At 39.9% G+C, this 21,376-nt stretch overlaps 1 protein-coding gene across 6 annotated transcripts in view; it reads left to right on the forward strand.

The window, feature by feature from the left end:
• PALLD (palladin, cytoskeletal associated protein) overlaps positions 1 to 21,376 on the forward strand; it is a 410,231-nt gene that overhangs the window by 164,187 nt on the left and 224,668 nt on the right. For all 6 annotated transcript variants that reach the window (XM_070415445.1, XM_070415446.1, XM_070415448.1 and 3 more), the window contains 3 exons: positions 7,362 to 7,540; positions 19,428 to 19,494; positions 20,983 to 21,088. In XM_070415445.1, the coding sequence (XP_070271546.1) occupies positions 7,362 to 7,540; positions 19,428 to 19,494; positions 20,983 to 21,088 (352 nt within the window). The remainder of the gene's footprint in view (positions 1 to 7,361; positions 7,541 to 19,427; positions 19,495 to 20,982; positions 21,089 to 21,376) is intronic.

Genomic DNA, 21,376 nt, shown 5'->3' on the forward strand with positions numbered 1-21,376 from the left:
CTCACCAGGAAAAGCATTCTGATTAATTAGTGATGCCTGCCACAGGCCAAGGAGAGGAGACATTACCTGTGCCATGCATTTACCAAACGTGTACTTAGTCCTATTTTGTGTGCTTTTACATTTTAGCTTGCCATGCCAGTATTGCTTTTTCTAAGTTGCACTAGCAACAAGAATTTAGGAAAAATTTCAGGAGGTCAGAATTTAATCAGCAGATCTGACTTTTTTATGTCTTCTTTCAAAAATATTAAGTATTTTGAGGCCTTTGCCAGAAAGCCAATTGAATAATGTCCTTTAAGAAATTTTTTAAAAAATCACACATGTTTGTAGCACATCTCATCCATCTACTTTGTGCTGTCAAAACTTCAAAATTCTAGGATTCTCTTAGATTAGATAAGAAGGTGATTATCTTTGATTTGCTACATACACAGTGGGCCAGGCTGATTTTTCTCTTCTGATATGTGCATTAAATTGATTAGAGTTTCATTTTATGCTTTTTAAGTGCAGTTCATTTTGAGTAGGTGAGAGTAGATAAACTTCTCTCCATATACATCTTAAGGCAGAAACTATGATAGTTATTATTAAGCTGTTTAGTCAGTCCTTTGTTTGTAAGCTGATTCTTCTTTGATTTGTTCAATGTTTTAATAGTAGGTTTCGAGTTAATTTTTTGTATGGCAACAGAGCTTAAAAATAGCCTGCTAAGCAAAATAAGTCAGATGGAAAAAGTCAAGAACCATGTGATTTCATTCCTTTCTGGGATAGAAAACTACAAGCAACAAATGAACAAACAAACGAAACCTCATAGACACAGAAAACAGTATGGTGGTTACCAGAGGGAAAGGGAGGTGGGGGAGAGATGGTGAAAGGTAAAGGGAGTCAAATGTATGGTGACAGAAGATTTGCCTTTGGGTAGTGAACACAATGCAATATACAGATGATGTACCATAGAATTGTACAGTTGAGACCTATATAATTTAACCAATGTCACCACAATAACTTTTTTTATTGTGATGAGAAACAAAAAGCATACAATTTTCCATCTTTTTTTCAATTATAGTTCACATTCAGTATTATTCTGTATTAGTTTCAGATGTACAACATAGTGGTAAGACAATCATATACTTATAATTTTAAATGTAGGCTTTATTATTATTCAGGTATGGTAAGGCCAGTATATCATGGGATGGTTACCATTGAAAGATTGTTACAGTTCCCAAGATTAGGAAGCATACTATACTGGTGAGGGTGAGGGCGGGAGTGGGGGCACATAGGGAAGCTTCAGAGTTGGTCAGTAGGCAGAGGGAGCAAACTGAAACATGGGCAAGAGCCTTTATTGCAGTTTCCATGAGAAGGAATGGATGAAGCAACGTAACCAGATTTAGGGTTGGCCAGTCTGAGTAATTTCAGCGGGCTCTGGAGCATAGAAGTTGTCTCTAGTTGCTACCTGGGTCTGGGGTGATTAGGACAGGGGGTTTATGGCCCCAAATTTGAGAGCCCATAGAGGAAGTGGTGGTGATGTGGCTCTGGACCGGTGAGTTTTCATTTGAAAGGAGTGCTTGAAGGAGAGTCATTGACTATAGCTACGAACTGGCAATTCCTGGGAAGGGCCTTTTTGCTGGGCCATTACTAGCTCCAATGTGCAAACGGTTCCAATCGTAAACTAAACACACATTTATCTAAATATTGGCTGGGAACCATGCTTCCCTTTTTGTTGCTAAAGGGAGTCTACCATCTAAATATTTGCAGGGGTGTTTTTTTCTCCTCCCCTTGAGTCACTCCCTACCTTCCTAAGTTTAACAACACAGAACTGATCACTTGACAGGTACTGACATCAGTAACAGTTTGACTTTCCCTGACAGTGTCAAAGCAATATAATGACTCATGTTAATTATTATTTTTTTTATAGAGGTCAGTTTTTTGTTCTATTGAGCCTCCCCTTTTTTAAATATATTTTATTGATTTTCTACGGAGAGGAAGGAAGAGGGATAGAGAGTTAAAAAACATCAATGAAAGAGAAACATCGAGCCCTTGACCGGAATCGAACCTGGGACCCTTGAGTCCGCAGGCCGATGCTCTATCCACTGAGCCAAACCTGTCAGGGCACGCTCATGTTAATTATTATGCCTACCACCTGATTTGGATAAATTTAGTCTTTTCTGTGCACTATATCTTCTATGTGTTACAATCTGAGATGCTTTTTAGGTTTTATTCACAGAGTTGGAGAATAAAACGCATGAGTGTTTAAAAAACAAAACACAGGTCACCCAGGAAGTTTGTAAGCACCAACCATTTCACCCTAAGCAAGTGCTAAAGGTGTAATGAACCATTTTAGAAGACTAAATATATGTGTGAGACTGTTGCAGAAGATGAATTTGTTGCCTCAATCTTTCTGCCAGTATTAAAATATATTTCAGGCATTTTATTGTGCTTACTGATTATTTTCTTCAGCCTTATACTTATCATTATTGCTCAGATTATAATTGATCTTAATTCATTTTTTTAAACTACAGTTTCCATGGGATAAATATGCTAGAAAAGCATTTGGCAACTACACATGGGATATTAGTAGATGCTAAATGAGAAAGAATATCATGGTCAAATAAGTAAGTGCTAGATTAGACAATGTTAAACAAATTCTTTTCTGCAGGATTTCTCAGGGCCTTTGATAAGAAAATGTGAATTGCAAACATCAATTCACACTGATGGACTGATATATAATATGTAGCATCTGCCAAATCTAGTAGGCCACAGATCCTTCACTACTTGTTTATTCATAGAAAGCATGTTCTAAAGGAATGAGTGGCAGACAGTATTTGTAAAGCATCTGCTACATGCAATACACTATGGATCAATTTTAAAAAGTTTTAAAAATGCATTTTTCTGCAATGTAGGAGTCAATTTTTTAGATGGGAAAATGAGGCATAAAAAGATATTCTGAAGTGATATATCATCAATTGTCAAATGAATAATGCTAATTTTTTTAGTAGAGAGGTGGGATGAGCAAACAAACAGAACACAATTTTCCATACACTTAGGTGCAAAGGACCAGAGGTATAAAACACATAAAATATGGTTGCTATGTTAAAGAAGTGAATAACCTAGATGGAGAGCCAGGACTCTGTGAAGCAAGTTAGTGTGATCCAAATATAATAGACCAGAGTGTCTTAACCTTTACATGCACATGCATTACCAGGAGGATCAGCACTGAGTCGTAGATTTGGGGTGAGAGTCAATATTCTGCATCCTTAACAAGCTCCTAAACTAGTGGTTCTCAACCTTCCTAATGCCGCGACCCCTTAATACAGTTCCTCATGTTGTGGTGACCCCCAATTTCATTGTTACAAATTGAACATAATTAAAGCATAGTGATTAATCACAAAACAATATGTAATTATATATGTGTTCTCCGATGGTCTTAGGTGACCCTTGTGAAAAGGTTGTTCGACCCCCAAAGGGGTCGTGACCCACAGGTTGAGAACCACTGTCCTAAACTATGCTGATGCTGCTGGTCCAAGGATCACACTTTGAGGAGCAAGAACTCAGGGCAGGAGTTGGCCAACTTTTTCTATAAAGTCCACATAGTAAATATTTTAGGATTTGTGAGCCGTAGAGTCTTCTGCAACTACTACTCAACTTTGTCATCCGAAAGCAGAAGCAGCCATAGACAGTAGGTAAATGAATGAGCATGGTTGTGTTCCCAAAAAATTTATAGATCATGAAATTTGAACTTTATGTAATTCTTTTAAAAAAATTATACTTTAAAAAATTTTCCATTAAAAAATATAAAAACCATGTCTTAGCTCATGGGAAATAGAGAAAAAGCAGTGGGCCTGCAGCAGGCTGCACATTTGCTGAACTGTGAGTTAGAGGTCAAGATATATACTCCTGTGGAGAGTCAGTGGAGGTTTCCCTATGAAGCACATGTAACCAAAGCAACTAATCTTTCCTTTTAATATATATTGTTATTGATTTCAGAGAGAAGGGAGAGATAGAAACATCAATGATGAGAGAGAATCATTGATCCGCTGCCTCCTGCACACCCCCCACTGGGGATCGAGCCCACAACCCAGGCATATGCTATAACTGGGAATCAAACCATGAGCTCCTGGCTCATAGGCTGATGCTCAACCACTGAGCCATGCTGGCTGAGCAAATCTTTCTCTTATTTAAACCTTTATTACATTTTGTTCATGCTTCCTTTTTCCTCTAATAGTTGGTTTATGGATTTTTTATGAAAGATTAAAAAAATTCTAATTGGCATTACAGACAGACAAATACCTCAACTAGTTTCAGAGTTTAGCAGGTATTCTTTCTGTTTCCTGTGGTATGTAATGCAATGCTTTCCACATAGAAGATGCCAAGCAAGCAGGTGTTTGATTGCATTTAATCTGTCAAAGGAGCCTTTCACATGGCCGTAAGGAGGAGGAGCTCCTGGGTGGGATTAATGTGGAGTGTAAGGAGAGACTTCCAAGGTGGGGAACGTGGGCAAGTAATACATGAGGGCCGTGTCAGGGACAATAAATCCGGGCAAATATTTGACAGAAACAGCGGATTAGTATAGGAAAAGGATAGAAAATAAAATCAGGGCCAAGTTATATGGAATGCCTCAACACAGATCTGAAGTTTAGGGGATGATGTATGTAGGGAACAGTTTCAAGGACTTTAATCTGCTACAGGATATAGAAAAGATCCATAACTTACTGGAGATGAAGAGATCAATGAAAAGATTTAAGATTAATTAAAATGTAAGCCATAGTTCTCATGGGTGAAGACCTGGACTGTGACCCTGGAAGGAGAACAGAGAAGAACGAACTGAACGATGGCTCCAGGCTGGAATGCTCTCCAAGACTTTAGAAAACAAAGGAAACCACAAAATACCCTGGAAGCAGGAAATACTGCTCTTCTCAGTTGCCTCCAAAGTAACCTGCATGCACTGTGTATGCTGCTCCACTGACTAGGGTGTGTGTGTGTGTAAGGTATCTTAATTCCCCAAATCATAAATGTTTTGTGAGTATCCTATATTTATTTTTAATGAAGTTTCTGGAGAGATAATACTGGAGTATTAACAATCTGGAGTGTTAGCAAACAGATTTGCTTTGTTAACATTATTTTCAGGTTAAATATAGACACATACCTATTTTAAGCTATATAAATACCGAAAAAAAAATCCTTCTGTACCATATTTTTACAAAAAGGGTACCAAGGCCAAAGAATTTTCTAGAATATTAGACTCAGAGGAAATCTCCAAGTGCTAATTAAGAGCTCAATGGACAATACAGTCCCAGAGACTTCAATCCTTTCCATTGTAAGTGGCACATTCCTATGTATTTCTTTAAAAATAAATCACATTTGGCGGGAGGTGGTGGGGAGGAGGTTGGGGCAGCCTCATAGTTTTTATGAAACTCCTGTGGAGAGTTTGAGGTGCTGGGGGAATAAAGGAAAGAGTGTGAGAGAGAACTTGTGTTAAAATAGTCTGGCAGCTTGCAGCCTCCCACACCAACGTCCTGGTTGTTTGGGGAAGGAAAAGTGCTGACCAGCAAAAATGAATTACAATTGCTCCATTTCTCTAGTTGTGGGAGCCAAGTGGTCTGCTAGAAACATTTGTAAATATCGGAAATGTGGAAGGCATTAAATCTATTATTGCTCCGTTGATCAGAAGTCTTAGGGTCAATGAAAATATTGCTGCCTCTGATATTTTTAACTCGATGATTAGTTTCCCTTGGTACAATAGATATTTTGAGCATAACGTTTGTATTTCATATTTTTCTTTAGATAAGAGTAATAGATAAAAGTGGAAGAAATGTAAGAGTCATTTATTATAAAACATTTTATAAGACACTTTGAATTTCTGTTCCTTTTCTTCTGCAACTGGAATGGTCTCGCCAAGTTGGACAATGTCGCTTATTTCCAGGCTGATAAAACATACACGGTGCTTTACAAACAAAACCTGTGGGAATTGTCTAGTCATTCATCTCACGGTCTAAAATGTAGAGTTCCCATCAGTAACGTGGACACAGCTCTTTTTTTAATTTAAATTCTTTAAAATATTGCATGAGTCTCCTTTTCCCCCCATTGACCTCTCCCCGGCCACTCCCACCCCCAGCACATGCCCTCACCCCCCTAGTGTCTGTGTCCATTGGTTAGGCCAGTGGTCGGCAAACCGCGGCTCTCGAGCCACATGCGGCTCTTTGGCCCCTTGAGTGTGGCTCTTCCACAAAATACCACGTGCGGGCGTGCACATACAGTGCAACTGAAACTTCATGGCTCATGTGCAGAAGTCGGTTTTCTGCCTGGGCGAGTCTATTTTGAAGAAGTGGCGTTAGAAGAAGTGGGGGGTGTCTGTCGGTCGGTCCGGTCGGTGAGGCAAAGGGAGACGCGGCGCAGGCGGGCCTTGGGATACGCCGGGGAGGCGTGTCGACTCATGCACGAGTTGAGTGAGACTGGCTACAAGACGAGTGTGGATGGGAGAGTTGGAAGGGGTCTACCTCAGCAAATGTACCTCAATCAGATTGAGGACGTTTTTAGCAAAGGCCAGCTTAGAAGTACCCTAATTAAGTTAATAACAATGTACCTACCTATATAGTTTAAGTTTAAAAAATTTGGCTCTCAAAAGAAATTTCAATCATTGTACTGTTGTTAGCAAAGGCCAGCTTAGGAGTACCCTGATTAAGTTAATAACAATGTACCTACCTATATAGTTTAAGTCTAAAAAATTTGGCTCTCAAAAGAAATTTCAATCATTGTACTGTTGATATTTGGCTCTGTTGACTAATGAGTTTGCCGACCAGTGGATTAGGCTCATATGCATGCATACAAGTCCTTTGGTTGATCTCTTGCCACCTCACCCCCTGCCTTCCCTCATTGGTTGGACTGTCTGTTTGATGCTTCTATGTCTCTGGTTCTATTTTTGTTCATCAGTTTATGTTCATTACATTCCACAAATGAGTGAGCTTATGTGATATTTATCTTTCTCTGACTGGCTTATTTTGCGTAGCATAATGCTCTCCAGTTCCATACATGCTGTTGCAAATGGTAAGAATTCCTTCTTCTTTACAGCAGTATAGTATTCCATTGTGTAGATGTACCACAGTTTTCTAATCCACTCATCTGCTGATGTGCACTTAGGCTGTTTCCAAATCTTAGCTATGGTGAATTGTGCTGCTATGAACATAGGGCTGCATATATCCTTTCTGATGGTGTTTGTTTTCTTGGGATACATTCCTAGAAGTGGGCTTACTGGGTCTTTTTTGATTGAACAAGCATCTGATTTTAGAGCACCCAGCCTTCCACTTCTGCTTTATTATTTTAACCACCACCATTTCCTTTCTTTCTCTCCTGTCCTTTGGCCTCCGTTTGGCCTGCAGATGGTTCTGTGAGGGGAAGGAGCTGCACAATACTCCTGACATTCAGATCCACTGCGAGGGTGGGGACCTGCATACCCTGGTCATCGCAGAAGCCTTTGAGGAAGACACAGGTCGCTATACCTGTCTGGCTACGAACCCCAGTGGCACAGACACAACATCCGCCGAGGTGTTCATTGAAGGTGAGGAGAGGTGTGGGGCAGCGGTCAGCAGTGTGCATGGTCTAACAGCTTCAGCATCGCAGGGCTTCATTGTGAATATGCTTCCCTAATGCAAATAGCACAACGGTGTCGTGACACAGAACTCATTTCTCCCGAAAAATGTATAAGTAAATCGAACAGTCCCGACACTTAGGCATGCATCAACCGCATCTAATGTCAACATGTGTTCCTTTCCACTTGAAACATTTCAGCTACATTAACTTCTTTAAAATGTAAAGTACCCAATTTACTTTTGCTTTCTCTAGGGAAAAAAGAATGGAAACATATTGAAATACTGTATCTATCAACCAAAGTTAAACTCTAAATTATTTAGGAAATCATGAGAATAAGGGAATATTTTTAAGTATTCTCATTTGTATTAAATTCTAGAATTTTCCCTCTTTTAAGACTCTGCTATTCCTGATAACTAAGACTTAAAGAGGGGCAGGCAGAGAATAGAATGTTTCTATTTCTATCAATTCGCTTTGGACAAGACTCAGCCTGTAGTGAATTAGAAACCTTGATATCAGAGTATATAGTTTTAGATTATTATTGCATTGTGATCAATGCCAATAATTTAAGTTGGAAGTGTTTTAAGCACCGCAGTGTTGTATCATCTCTAAATCCATAAATCAAGATGCATCTTTTCACAATACTAATTAAAATACAGAAAGAAAGTTAAAATTCCTGAGGTCTCCACCACATGAATCTTCATCTTTGAACTACTTTGCATGTTTAATACAGCCGAATTTCTTCCTTATTTAAAGTACAAGAAAGCAGGATGTGAGCGCCTTCAAGAACTGACAGTTTGGTTTTAGAAGTAAACTGTTATCACTCATAAAAGTGTGCACCTTGACTTCTGCTAAAAGGTGCCTCTGCATTATCTTTGAAAGCAAACATCTGTGAACTCCTCGAAGGACCTTGCCCTGTTAATAAAAGCAAACATTCTGTTTCTAGTAGTAACTAATACTTACATGGGACTCATAAATGCACACATAATACACATACGTAACCATTTAAACTTCACGGAAAGCCTATGAGGTACTATTAGTAGTCCCTTTTTACAAATGAGTAAACTGAGATCCACAGAGGTTAGAGAGACTCATTCAAAGTTACACCAGGATGTAAACCCAGGCAGTCTCTCCCCCGGGCCCATATTCTTAACCACTGTGTCATACACACATCAAAGTGCTAAAGTAAGAGAAAAAGAATGGCAAAGGTTTTTAACATTTAACAAGTTAGCAATAAGTATTAGTCTTGGGCAGACTGTGTAGCAAACTCCTTGAAATATTTTGGAATGTAATAAAAGGAACTTAAAGCTTCCATTAAAAACCTGTTCGTTAATGATGATCAGGCTCGTCACCCAAATCCAAGTTCAGATAGAGCACCTTAAAATTAAAGACTTTACCTGCTTTCAGCACTGGTAGGACTGTGGTGAATTTTAGTGTGTATTGCCTCTATGCTACAGATGTTCAATGAATTCACAGCAGTTTAAGTCATAGCCTATGGACTCAATTCAGCCAGCACTTTTTAAGGCCCTACTGTGTGTGAGACAGTGCAGGTACAAATATGATTAAGACACAGTTCCTGATATCTAACAGCAGAGATGGGCATATTTTAAAAAGAATATAAAATGACAGGTGATATTATAATAAGTAATATAATATAAATATATGAAGTATTATATGGTTACAAATGAACTTTAAAAATTAACTGCAGTATGTATAAGATATGCTCACTTTTCACATGAAAAGAGGGAAAATGTCTCTATCTCTGAAACTGGTTTCCGTATCTCGCTCCGGTAGACCCAAACCATCCACAGCACGGTCTTTACTGTTATTTATTTAAACGTGGTCTTCATGTAGAAGCTTCTGAACCACCAGTCCTCTTCCGCCTTTGAAATCACCTGCGAGAGCTACTCAATGTGGGGAAATGCACCCCTAGTTCTATATGCATCTATGTTTCATGCCCTGGACTTTGGCAAAGACAGTGGGTTATTTTTTCCAATACACAGTTTCCCACGTGATAACACAGAACTCACTTAGCCAGCCCGCCATTAGGTGTCTGTGACTTCAGATAGACTGTGTGTGAAGAGGAGGATAAGGAAGCTGGACAGAGTTAGAATGAAGAGCTATTAAGGTTCAGTCTCCAGTGCCTAATATAAAAAAACTAGCTCGTTGGCCTTATAAAATATGGGTAATGATTTTTAAAAATACCTGAGAGATTTCAGTATATTTTTATCCCGGAGAACAAGAACTTTAGGTAAATTCTTAGGCTATTATGACGGAAAGTAAGAAAGCTTCCTATTTTACTTATCCAGCACTAAATTAGACTCCGCCATATCTCTATTGAATTGTTTCCTAAAGCATGTTATTAATAGGTCAGCATGTAGTCATCCAGGGTCTATCAGGGTGTAGGAAGTTTTCTATAGAATTTAAAAATCCAAACAATGCCTTTCCTAAAATTTTACCAACCTACTGGTTGGAATCCATCTAAAGTTCACTGTCTTATGGGGCAAGTTTTAGAGCGATACAAAAGAAATTACAGCTTAAAAACCAGATATCATTTATTTAGTGTTAGCTAGGAACCAATCACTTCATTTTTATATGAAAAATTACCCCGTTTTATGGTTGAGGAAATTGAAGCTTAAAGAGGCTAAGTAGTGCCAAGATCGCATACAACACACACACATGCACACACGTGCACACATGAACACATGTGCGCAGGTGCTCACACACCCCTACACACATAGCACTCAAGAATTCAAAACCAGGCAGTCTGATCCCTGAATCTGCCTTCTTCACCACTCACTCCGAAATAAAATGTAGATGAACTCATTACTGTGGCAGCTGTAATCACCTCAAGCTATTCAGGGCACGTATTGAGCACTGTTTAGAGAATTTACTAAGGAATTACCGTAAGCAGGCAGTGATGTAGACACTGCGGGCACGCAGGCGCATAGGATAGGCCTGTGCTCTGCCTTCCCTGACGCTCCCGAAGAGGAGGGAGAATAGAGCAGTGCACTCATCAATCATCCCAACACCAGCCAGTGCCAGGAAGGAGGTAAAGGTGGCTGGTGGGGTCCGGGGATCAGGAAGGCCTCTCTGAAGAGATGACATTTGATCTACAACCTGGACCCCGAGAAGAAACCCACAGGAAGACTGGGAAAGAGTGCTTCACACAGAGGGCTCAAACACAAGGCCCTGAGAGAGGAGGACCAGATGTGTTCGAGGAACAGAAGGAAGTCCAGGGTGGCTGGAGCATAATAGAGAAGAGACAGCTGGGAGGGTTGGGCAGGGGCCAGTTCATGTTGGACTTAGGGCCTTGTGGTCACTGTTAGCAGTGTCACTGTTAGTGGGCCTTTATTTTCGATAACATCACAAATCATGGAGGGTTTAAACAGAAAAGTCACATAAGCTGATTTATACAGGGTGGGACAAAAGCAAGTTTACACTTGTGAGAACCCAAAACAGTTTATTCTTGCATTCTTATTAGTTACTGTATTATTGCCATAGGAACAACTGTTAACCTACTTTTGCCACACCCTGTCTTTTTAAAATTCTTGCTTTAGCTTATAATGGGAGACCAGTTAGAAGCTCGTTGCAGCAGCACAGAGGAGAAACGAGGGACTTCAGGAGGAGATGGTGTAAATGGAGGTGGGGGGCGGGGGTGTCAGAATTGGGTTAAGAATTCAGGGGTAGACTCCAAAAGCTGAGCACTATGAAAGGAACCAGGCAGCTCCACCGCCTTCAGCTTTACCATGTGTGTGGACCATGCTGCCAACCTCTGGAATGGAGGGACGGGAGGAGCAAGGTTAGGGGCCAGGGAAGGGCATGTGCTGTTTTGAACTTGCTAAGTTTGAAATTCCTACTTAGGTAGGCAAGTGGATGTGTCATGTCAGTAATTGGACATATGCCCACAGTCTAGCCCACAGGGCTGAGTGAAGTATCTGGGAGCGTCAGGACGTCGATGTAACTAAGACTCTGGGACTGGGCATACCTACCAGGCAGGAAGGGAGTGAGAGAGAGAAAGAGAACCAGGTCAGATCCTGGATAATCCGTCCTGTGGTTATGCCAGGGAAGGAGAGGAACCAGGCAGAGTGTGTGCAGGAGGCAGGAGGGGGTGTTGCAGGAAGGAGGGTGATGCCAGCTCTGTCCATTCCTGCTGAGGGTCCACTCAGATGAGGGCAGGAGGCAAACGCAGGGTTTGGCAGCTGTGGATGTTTAACAGGAGGGATCTGGGCAACCTGGACAGGACCAACCATCCAATGCAATGAGTTGAGAAAAGCTTGCAAAATATGGAAAGAGAAGCAACAAATAATAGATTGTGTTGGGGACATTTTGTTCAAACACCAGCAGACTCAAAAAGTATGTGATCAAAAAAGATTTTTAATTGAGGTATAATTGACAGATAATAATAGTTTCAGGTGTACAATATGATTTGTTATATGTATATACTAGAGACCCGATGCACGAAATTTGTGCACTCGGGGGGGGGGGGGGGGCGGTCCCTCAGCCGGGCCTGCACCCTCTCGCAGTCTGGGAGCCCTTGGGGGATGTCCAACTGAGGGCTTAGGCCCACTCTTGAGGGCCTAAGCTGGTAGTTGGACATCCTTAGCACTGCCACGGAGGCAGGAGAGGCTCCTACCACCACCGCTGCACTCGCCAGCCATGAGCCTGGCTTCTAGCTGAGCAGCGCTTCCCTTGTGGGAGCGCACTCACCACCAGGGGGCAGCTCCTGCGTTGAGTGTCTGCCCCCTGTGGTTAGTGTACGTCATAGCTACCAGTCATTCCCCTGTTTGGTTGATTTGCATGTTAGCCTTTTATTATATAGGATGACGAAGTGATCACCAGAATGAGTCTATTTAAAATCCATACGTCTATTACTATACATAGCTATAGTTTTTTCTTCTTGTGATTAGGATTTTTAAGATCTACTTTTGATTATATGATGCAGTATTACTAACTATAGTTGCCATGCCATACATTGCATATCCAGGACTTAATCTTGTAACAGGAAGTTTGTACCTTTTGACTCCCTTCAACCATTTCATCACCCCTCTAACCTCCCACCTCTGGCAACCACCATTCTGTTCTCTGTATCTATGACTTGGGGTTTGTGCTTTTTTTGTTTTTAAGATTCCACATATAAGTGGCATCTTATGGTGTTTGCCTTTCTCTGTCTGATTTATTTCACTTAGCATAAAGCCTTCAAAGTTCATCCATTTGGTTGCAAATTTTAGGATTTCCTTCTTTTTATAGATAAATAATATTTCAGAGAGTGTGTCTATGTGTCTCACATTTTCTTATCCATCCATCCATCGATGGAAACTTAGGTTGTTTCCATATCATGGTTATTGTAAACAAGGCTTCAATGAACATGGGGGTGCAGATGTCTTTTCGAGTTAGTGTTTTTGTTTCCTTTGGATAAATAGCCAAATGTGGAATTGTTGGATAAGAAAGATGGATTTTTGCAGTTAGTTTGTTTGTTTTCATACCAGAATTAATAGAGTTTGTTTATATGCTAAAGAAAATAATCCAAGAGAAAAAAATACATGGATTTTGCAGAATGGAGGGAGAATAATATAGAGCAAAGCCTTTGCAGAGGAGAAAGGGAGCTGAATCCGGCCTGTATGGTGCTGGATGGTGAGGGGGGTACTCTCAAGGACTAGAAGGCAATGAGATATTCTCACGAATTTCATGATGTGAGCAGGAAAGGGAAACATACAAAATAAGTACAGACATGTCAAGTTTCCACCACCCCACCCCTCCTGGTTGCAAAAAGGATTACAAAGGTCATTATAGATTTAGGAGCACCAAACAGGACAGGATGGTGGCTCTGAAATGTGGGATGAAGGAAAGTGGATTAAACTGGTCTTGTAGATAAGGAGTTGGGTCTGATAGAGAGGAGAGCAGGGCACCATCAAAAAGGTAGGGCATGGCCAAGTGCCCATCAGTAGATGAATGGATAAAAAAGCTGTGGTACCTTTACAGTGGAATACTACTGTGCCATAATAAGGAGGAAAATGTTAGCCTTTGCGACAGCTTGGATGGACCTGAAGAGTATTATGCTAAGGCAGTGGTCGGCAAACTGCGGCTCGCGAGCCACATGCAGCTCTTTGGCCAGTTGAGTGTGGCTCTTTCACAAAATGCCAACTTCTGCACATGGGCCACAAAGTTTCAATCGCACTGTACATGCGCGCCTGCACATGGTATTTCATGGAAGAGCCACAATAAAGGGGCCAAAGAGCCGCATGTGGCTTGCGAGCCACAATTTGCCGACCACTGTGCTAAGGGAAATAGGCCAGTCAGAGAAAGACGAGTACCATATGGTTTCACTCATAAGTGTAATTTAATGAACCTGAACTACCAAGCAAAATAGAGACAGATTCATAGATAGAAAGCAGGCAGACAGCTCAGGTGGGGGCGGGGGGAGCTTTGAGGGGCTGGGGGAATTAAACAAAAAAGAAAAAAAAGGAGAACTCTATGGACATGGACAACAGTATGGTGATTGTGTGTGTGGCAGGGGGATAGAGGTAGAAGAGGGCATAGAGGGGATAAATAGTGATGGGGAAAAATAATTTTTAAAAAGGGAGCAGGCAGTAATATTCAAGCTTGGTGCATGTTGGCAGATTCTAGTTAATATTTTTTTCTAAGTTCTCAATTTTTTTGAATGATCAAATAAAACATGTGCCCCTTTTAAGTGACATTTTGACACATGCTACAATGTTATATGAGTAACTGCTCCTGTTGATCCCAGCAAGAAAAAGCCTCGTTGAACATAAGGATTCTTCTGCTGGCTTTTGGAAAAGTGTTTAGAGAAGCTGAAGGAGTCTAAGCCCAGCTTGGCCATTCTTTCACAATGTTTTCTGAGTAGCTTAGTTCCTAGCCACCATGACCTTGAACAGTCACTCACTGGCTCTGAATTCAATTTCTCCGCCTGTGCATGGAGAAAATTAGATTGTTGTAAGGACTGAATGAGTTAATTGCCTGGAGCTGTGCTTGGCACATAGTGTGAGCTATCATTATTATTACCCAAAAAAAGCACATTTTCATTTTTAAAAATCTAAAACATATGCATAAAAAGAAAATATTAAAATCACATGTAATTTCACTATCTTATATTCTATATTTGTATATTTTACTGTGTACTCTTTTGTACCTGGTTTTTAAAATTTAACCCATTTTTATATAAAATATTGCATGAGGTCATAAAATAGAAAGCGGTGGCAACAGAATTTACACTCAGATTTTTTGAACTTTTTGAATGATTATTGCTGTGCTGGTAATTATAGCAACTGAGAAAGAAGGGAGGAGAAAAATGAGTAATGGGGCCAGAGTATATTTAGTCCTTAAATTTTGAAAGGCAAAACATGTATAAAAGGATAAACTTCATGATGAGATTTTCACTAAATTCAGGATTTAAAAAATACACACACATATATATATATATATATATATATATATATATATAATGGTTGATCTGCTTTTAAGAAGACTTCTTATTTCCTGAAGCTGTGTGATTTCCATCTAATTTGTTTTCACTCAGAAGTATACATTTTTTAAAAATCATGGAAGAAACCAGATTGACAAAAATATAAGTTAAAATAGTGATTTTATGAATATGGGGAAATGGGAATTTTGTTATATTGCTATTTTATACACCTTTCTGGTGAAATGTTTAAAAATAGGAATAATACATATATCCATTAATGAATAATAAAGTATGGTGAATTCACACAGATGAGTTTGAAGCAGCCACTAGAAAATTATAAAGGTACATATTTATTTATTGACATGTATTAAATGTAGGAAATACAATAATTGAGCAGTAAAAAGGATTGTCATCTTACTATTTATTATTATTTTGTTAAAATATATTTTATTGATTTTTTACAGAGAGGAAGAGATAGGGATAGAGAGTTAGAAAAATCAATGAGAGAGAAGCATCGATCAGCTGCCTCCTGCACACCCCCTACTGGGGATGTGCCCGCAACCAAGATACATGCCCTTGACCAGAATTGAACCTGGGACCCTTCAGTCCCCAGGCCGACGCTCTATCCAGTAAGCCAAACCAGCCAGGGCGTCATCTTTTTAAAATATGTTTAATTCTTTTTCTATGTCCATAAGCATAAACTTTAGAAGGATGTGGTCCAAGTGTCTGGTTAGTGGTATTTCAAATGATTTTTTTCTTTAATTTTCGCTATTGTACATTGTATGGGTTTTTTTCCTACAAGGAAGTATTAAATTGCTGAAGTTTTAAAAATGAAAAGGTATTGCCTTTTTTAAAATATATATTTATTGATTTCAGGGAGGAAGGGCAAGGAATGGAGAGAGAGAACATCAATGATGAGAGAGAATCATTGATCAGCTGCCTCCTGCAAAGTCCACACTGGAGATTGAGCCTGCAACCCGGGGAATCTGCCTTGACCAGAAATCAAACCGTGACCCCCTCCTGGTTCATAGGTCAATGTTCAACCACTGAGCCACACTGGCAGGGTGGAAAGGTAACACCTTCTAAAGTGAAGGGAGGAGGCTCATTTTTTGTGACACTTCCACCCGCCCTTTATCCCTAGAGTCGAGCTGAGAACACAGTGTTTGATTCCTTTGTACTGTGTGGGAGGCAATACAGAAACAGTTAGCATTTAAGCAGGTAAATATCTGATACACAGATAGATAGTAGCTGCAAGGGCTGGAACGTGTGCCTCCTTCAGATTGGAGCCTACAGAAAACACTGAGCGTGATGGTTTGATAAATACAGAGAAAAATGTTAACCTGAGACAGGAGTGGTGTTTCCTGACCGGCAGGTGCAAAGCAGATGACTCAGGCAGGAGACAGGAGAGGGAAGGAGGGAAGGTGCCCTGCGGGGAGGGGAGGGAGCGGCTGGCACGGATGGGGAGATCTGATCTGCTACCATCTGCAAGAGCTGCTCTGACACCTGAGACAGAAGGTGACATTGAGGTTTCACAAGGGTTGGACAGGTGTGCGAAGCTAGCGAATGTATTACCAGGGGACACTACCCTTTTTGGTCCTTTATGTTTCTCTGAAAATCAGCTAGAAAAATGTAGTTAAAAAAGAATGAGAGTGAGAATGTATTTCTAAATAGAGATAATCAGATGAAACTTTTTTAAAAAATGATTTAAATGTTCAGAATTATATGAAAAAAAAGCCATTTCTCTCCCCAATTTCAGGCCACTTTGAGAGTGTCTGTGATAGCTCCCGTGGGGCTTTTGCAGGGCCTTTCTGTAACACGCTCATGCCTCCAGTGCAGTTGATCTGGGTCAGGTTCCCATGACTTTCTGACAACCAAGCCTACTGGTTTTTTCTCAGTTTCCCTGCTCAGCTTCTCCCTCCTCATCAAACTTCCTCCTAGTCTGTCACCTACTTGGTACATGGTTTGCTGTTTGCTTTGCTCTGCTTCCCCCCTCTTCCCTTCTTCCTCAGTTCATCCTGCACAGTTCATTTTCCCAGTCACCACTCAGGACCTAGATGTACAGTCCAAACGCTTTGGCCCTGGCATTCCACCCTGCGTTTCTAGACTTGCCTCCCACCATTGCCACCCACCACCCGAAGATGCTGCTCTCCTCTGGTTGCAAAGTCTACTGCCTCTCCCCACACAAACCTTGCAATTTCTTAATTCCATTCATTCCATCAGAAGTTAAAGGCCTGCCATGAGCAAGACATGAAGCTGAGCCCTCTGAGGGATGGAGACATGCTCAGTACATGGAGGTCGGATAGAACGGTCATGCCACCACTGCTTCCTAGTTAAGTGACCTTATGCAAATTACCTAAGCTCCTGGTTCCTCCGTTTTCTTATCTGTAATCATCTCACTCTCCTCGTAGTGAAGTGCATTATTATAATAATTAAATGCTATGAGGTGTCTAGCAGACAGCCAGGCAAATAATAAGTACTGAAGAATTGGTAGTTCCCTTCCAAACACCACTTCAATTCCCAAAGAACTTATAACTTTCTAGCAGATGCGATGTAATAAGTGATGAGAGTAATGTAAACAAGAACAGTAGGGGTCTAGAGAAGACAGAGCACAGAAAAATGAGTAGGCTGATCTTAAAAGATAGAATATCCAGGAATGACTGGGTAGGCGTTTCCTATAGGAATGAACTATTTAAAGTCCCCAGCTCGATGACACCGTCCTCGCCACTCTGCTTAATATTGCTCCCACTGCATTCCCATTGCTCCTAACACCCCACCCTGCGACATGTTTTTTATATCACTCACCACCATACCATGTATTTATTTACCTTGTCCATTGTGTATGTTCTCAAAAGAATGGAATCTCTGCAAAAGCAGGTGTGTGTGTGTGTGCGCGCGCGCGCGCGCCCACGTGTTTGCATGTGCGTGTGTTTTCTTCACTATGGTTTACCCATTACTTAGTGGGATATACACCAGGGATCATGTTCAACTCTCTGGATCAGGGATATGTGATGGGGAAGTCCAGGAAGTTCTGGAAGATAGGAACACTAATCTCATAGAGGTTGAAGACAGATTTGAGAGGGAGAGAGATGGGGAACAAGAGAAGACGATTGCAGTAGTCCAGGAACGAGGTGAAGAAAGTCTCAGCCAGGTGGTAGTTGTAGAATTAATAGGAAGGGACAGCAAACATTCCAGCAGAGTTACCTAAATGTGATTGTTTCAACATTAATCAAAGGCTGGAAAAACATCTTAGTCACAGGAAGGAACACTTAGGCAGCCATCCCAGAGAAGTAAGTAAATGTATCTATTCTGAATGTATTGATAGGCAAAAATAACCAATTGCAAAGGGTACATGTAGTATGATTCCATTTGTATAAATATGTACGTAAATATATGTGTGTTGACACATTAAATTTATCTGAAAAATACACACCAAACTCTTAACATAAACAGAATGGCATTAGGGAAGGTATCAACAGGTTTTTCCTGCAATATCACACAGTTCTGTGATATTTGGTTAAGCATGTATTATTTTACATTAAAATAGTTTAAAATAAATAATTTAAATAACTCAGGTTATATAAAGGAAATATCAAGAATATACTTCTAAACCAGCCGTGGGCAAACTACGGCCCGCAGGCCGGATCCGGCCCGTTTGAAATGAATAAAACTAAAAAAAAAAAAAAAAAGACCGTACCCTTTTATGTAATGATGTTTACTTTGAATTTATATTAGTTCACACAAACACTCCATCCATGCTTTTGTTCCGGCCCTCCGGTCCAGTTTAAGAACCCATTGTGGCCCTCAAGTCAAAAAGTTTGCCCACCCCTGTAAACCATCACAGTTATTTTAAATGTCACGTAAAATCTCTTATCACAAAATATGTGCATGAAAATGTATGCATTTTGACTAAAAATCTGACCCTTAACTCAAAAACAGTAATGACACAAATGAATTTGGGAAGGCATGATCCAAAGTCAGAGACCCTTTTATTCAAGAATGAAGCCACTGTCACACTTCAGATTAAGAATCAGAACGCATTTCCTAATTAAAGAGTAAGGAAGACATAATTCATGCCATGAAATCTCTTGGGAGAGGGTTAAAGTTTAAAACCATGACTGTTTTGCTCACAGTCACACTCAAATTTATTTCATAGTTTATAAGCCATTTAAAAGTATGGTTGTAATGGCCAAAGAGATAAAAAATAAATTAATAATAAATCTGGCATTAAAAATATGTTTCTTTGAAGAAAGCTTTTCATAGTTCTTTTTTTAAAAAAGTGATTTTCTGGAGATGCAGTCCAAGTAAAAATGGTCTGAACCATTCTCTATTTCAAAATAAGACTATGATATTGTTTAAAAATAAAGAACATTACTCTTTGAAGCAATAATAGATACTAATTGCATCTTAACTTTATAATTATTTGTAACTCTCCTAGGTACCAGTTCGACAGATTCTGACAGTGAAAGTTTAGCTTTCATATCGAAACCTGGAGCAATGCCACAGTAAGTACTTACGATTTCATCAATTATATAGCACAGAATGGCAGCAGGATTGGGGAAGGAAGCTACCCATGTTGTGTTTTCAAGAAAAAGGTCAACTGATGTCAATCAGAGATCAAATACTTGAACTTGGACTGTCATTTTAAACTTATGAATTTGAACTTTGAAGTCTGCATTTTATCATCAATATGCCAAAATCTAACCATAGATAATGTTAGTTCCAAAGACAACTAGCCAGTTATAAATTTATGACAAGAGCAGTCATGTTGAGAGAAAACGTATTAAATCACTATTAAAAATAAATGAGGATCAATGTATTTATAATTGGGAAATATCTCACTAGGCCAGCAATGTGCCTCCATTTAAATAAAGTCTATTTCTAGCTAGATCTTATCATGAAAATCTTAAAATTTATTTAGTTCTTCCTACAAAGACATGGATTCTTAGTAAAATGCTAATATCTTAATTATTTCGCAAAAAAAAAAAATCAAATAAATTCTGCCACAGTTTTGTAGAAAACTATGAATATTGAGACAGTATTAAATTATTTTGATCTGCTGGTATATACATAACAATTATATCCATTCGATATCAAATTGTCACCAAATACTAATGCTAAAGGGGCCTTAATAAGCTCCTATATGTACTCTACCACCTCTCATTTCAGATGAGGGTCAGGTTGAGTGAAGGTACATGGCTCGCTTGGGATTCCACAGCCAGCAACCTCACAAAACTTGGTCTAGAAACCAATTCTTTTTTTTTTTTTTTTAAATATATTTTATTCATTTCCTACAGAGAGGAAGGGAGAGGGATAGAGAGCTAGAAACATCAATGAGAGAGAAACATCTATCAGCTGCCTCCTGCACACCCCCCACTGGGGATGTGCCCACAACCAAGGTATACGCCCTTGACCGGAATCAAACCCAGGACCCTTCAGTCCGCAGGCCGACGCTCTATCCACTGAGCCAAACCGGTCAGGGCTAGAAACCAATTCTTAACCTTTGTCTACACCTCACTAACTTGTATGCACTAAGAAAAGACAAAAGTTTTAAGATACTCTCAACTTCAGAAAATTAGAACCAGAACAAAGAACAGCTGCTAGGCTTAAAATAAATAGACAGCAAAACTTTGAATTAAATACAGAACCCTAACCCTAAAGATTTCAAATATCTCCCTACTCCTGAAGATTAGACTTTTTCTAAGCATTGCCTTTTCGCATTCTCAAGTTCAACACCTTAGGTTCACTGATGATGGCTGTGTTACATACAGCTACTCTTCTACCCGTGCGTTTATTTTGCTAATATCTATAAGGTTCATTCTATGCATATACTGGCCGCAACTATTGTAGCCCTTCCCATTTCTCAAGCACTTAACAGTTAAAGTGGATTAAGTACACAAAAAGAAACTGGGCTATTCTGTGGAAATGTTTTAAAGAGTAATTCCTGCTTTTTAAAGAAATTCCAACTGAACACTTGCCTCCCTATTTTCCAGGGCTCAGAAGAAAACAACATCCGTGTCCCTGACAATAGGATCATCATCTCCAAAGACAGGAGTGACCACAGCTGTGATCCAGCCACTATCTGTCCCTGTTCAGCAGGTCAGTGTGCCCAGGGAGTGGAACTCATTAGCAGGCTTCTTGGTGTAAAGAATATAGCTTTAATTTTACTAGTCTGCGCCTTGAAATAGTTTCTAAGTAGAAACACAACAGGGAGAAAATAAAATGCTAGGTAAAGGTCTTCCTTTTAATCCCCTAAAAATAATATTTAACCAAAGCCACACCATCAGTCAGTCAGGATCCGCATTTCCATTGGAACTTCCCTTTTTAGTAGCCAATAATCTGCTAAAATGATATCTGTTTTATCTACGACTATTTGATTATTCCCCC

Source organism: Myotis yumanensis, unplaced genomic scaffold (genome assembly GCF_028538775.1).
Source record: "Myotis yumanensis isolate MYYU_CA2020_CCGP unplaced genomic scaffold, mMyoYum1.0.hap1 SCAF_5, whole genome shotgun sequence".
Lineage (NCBI taxonomy): Eukaryota > Metazoa > Chordata > Mammalia > Chiroptera > Vespertilionidae > Myotis > Myotis yumanensis.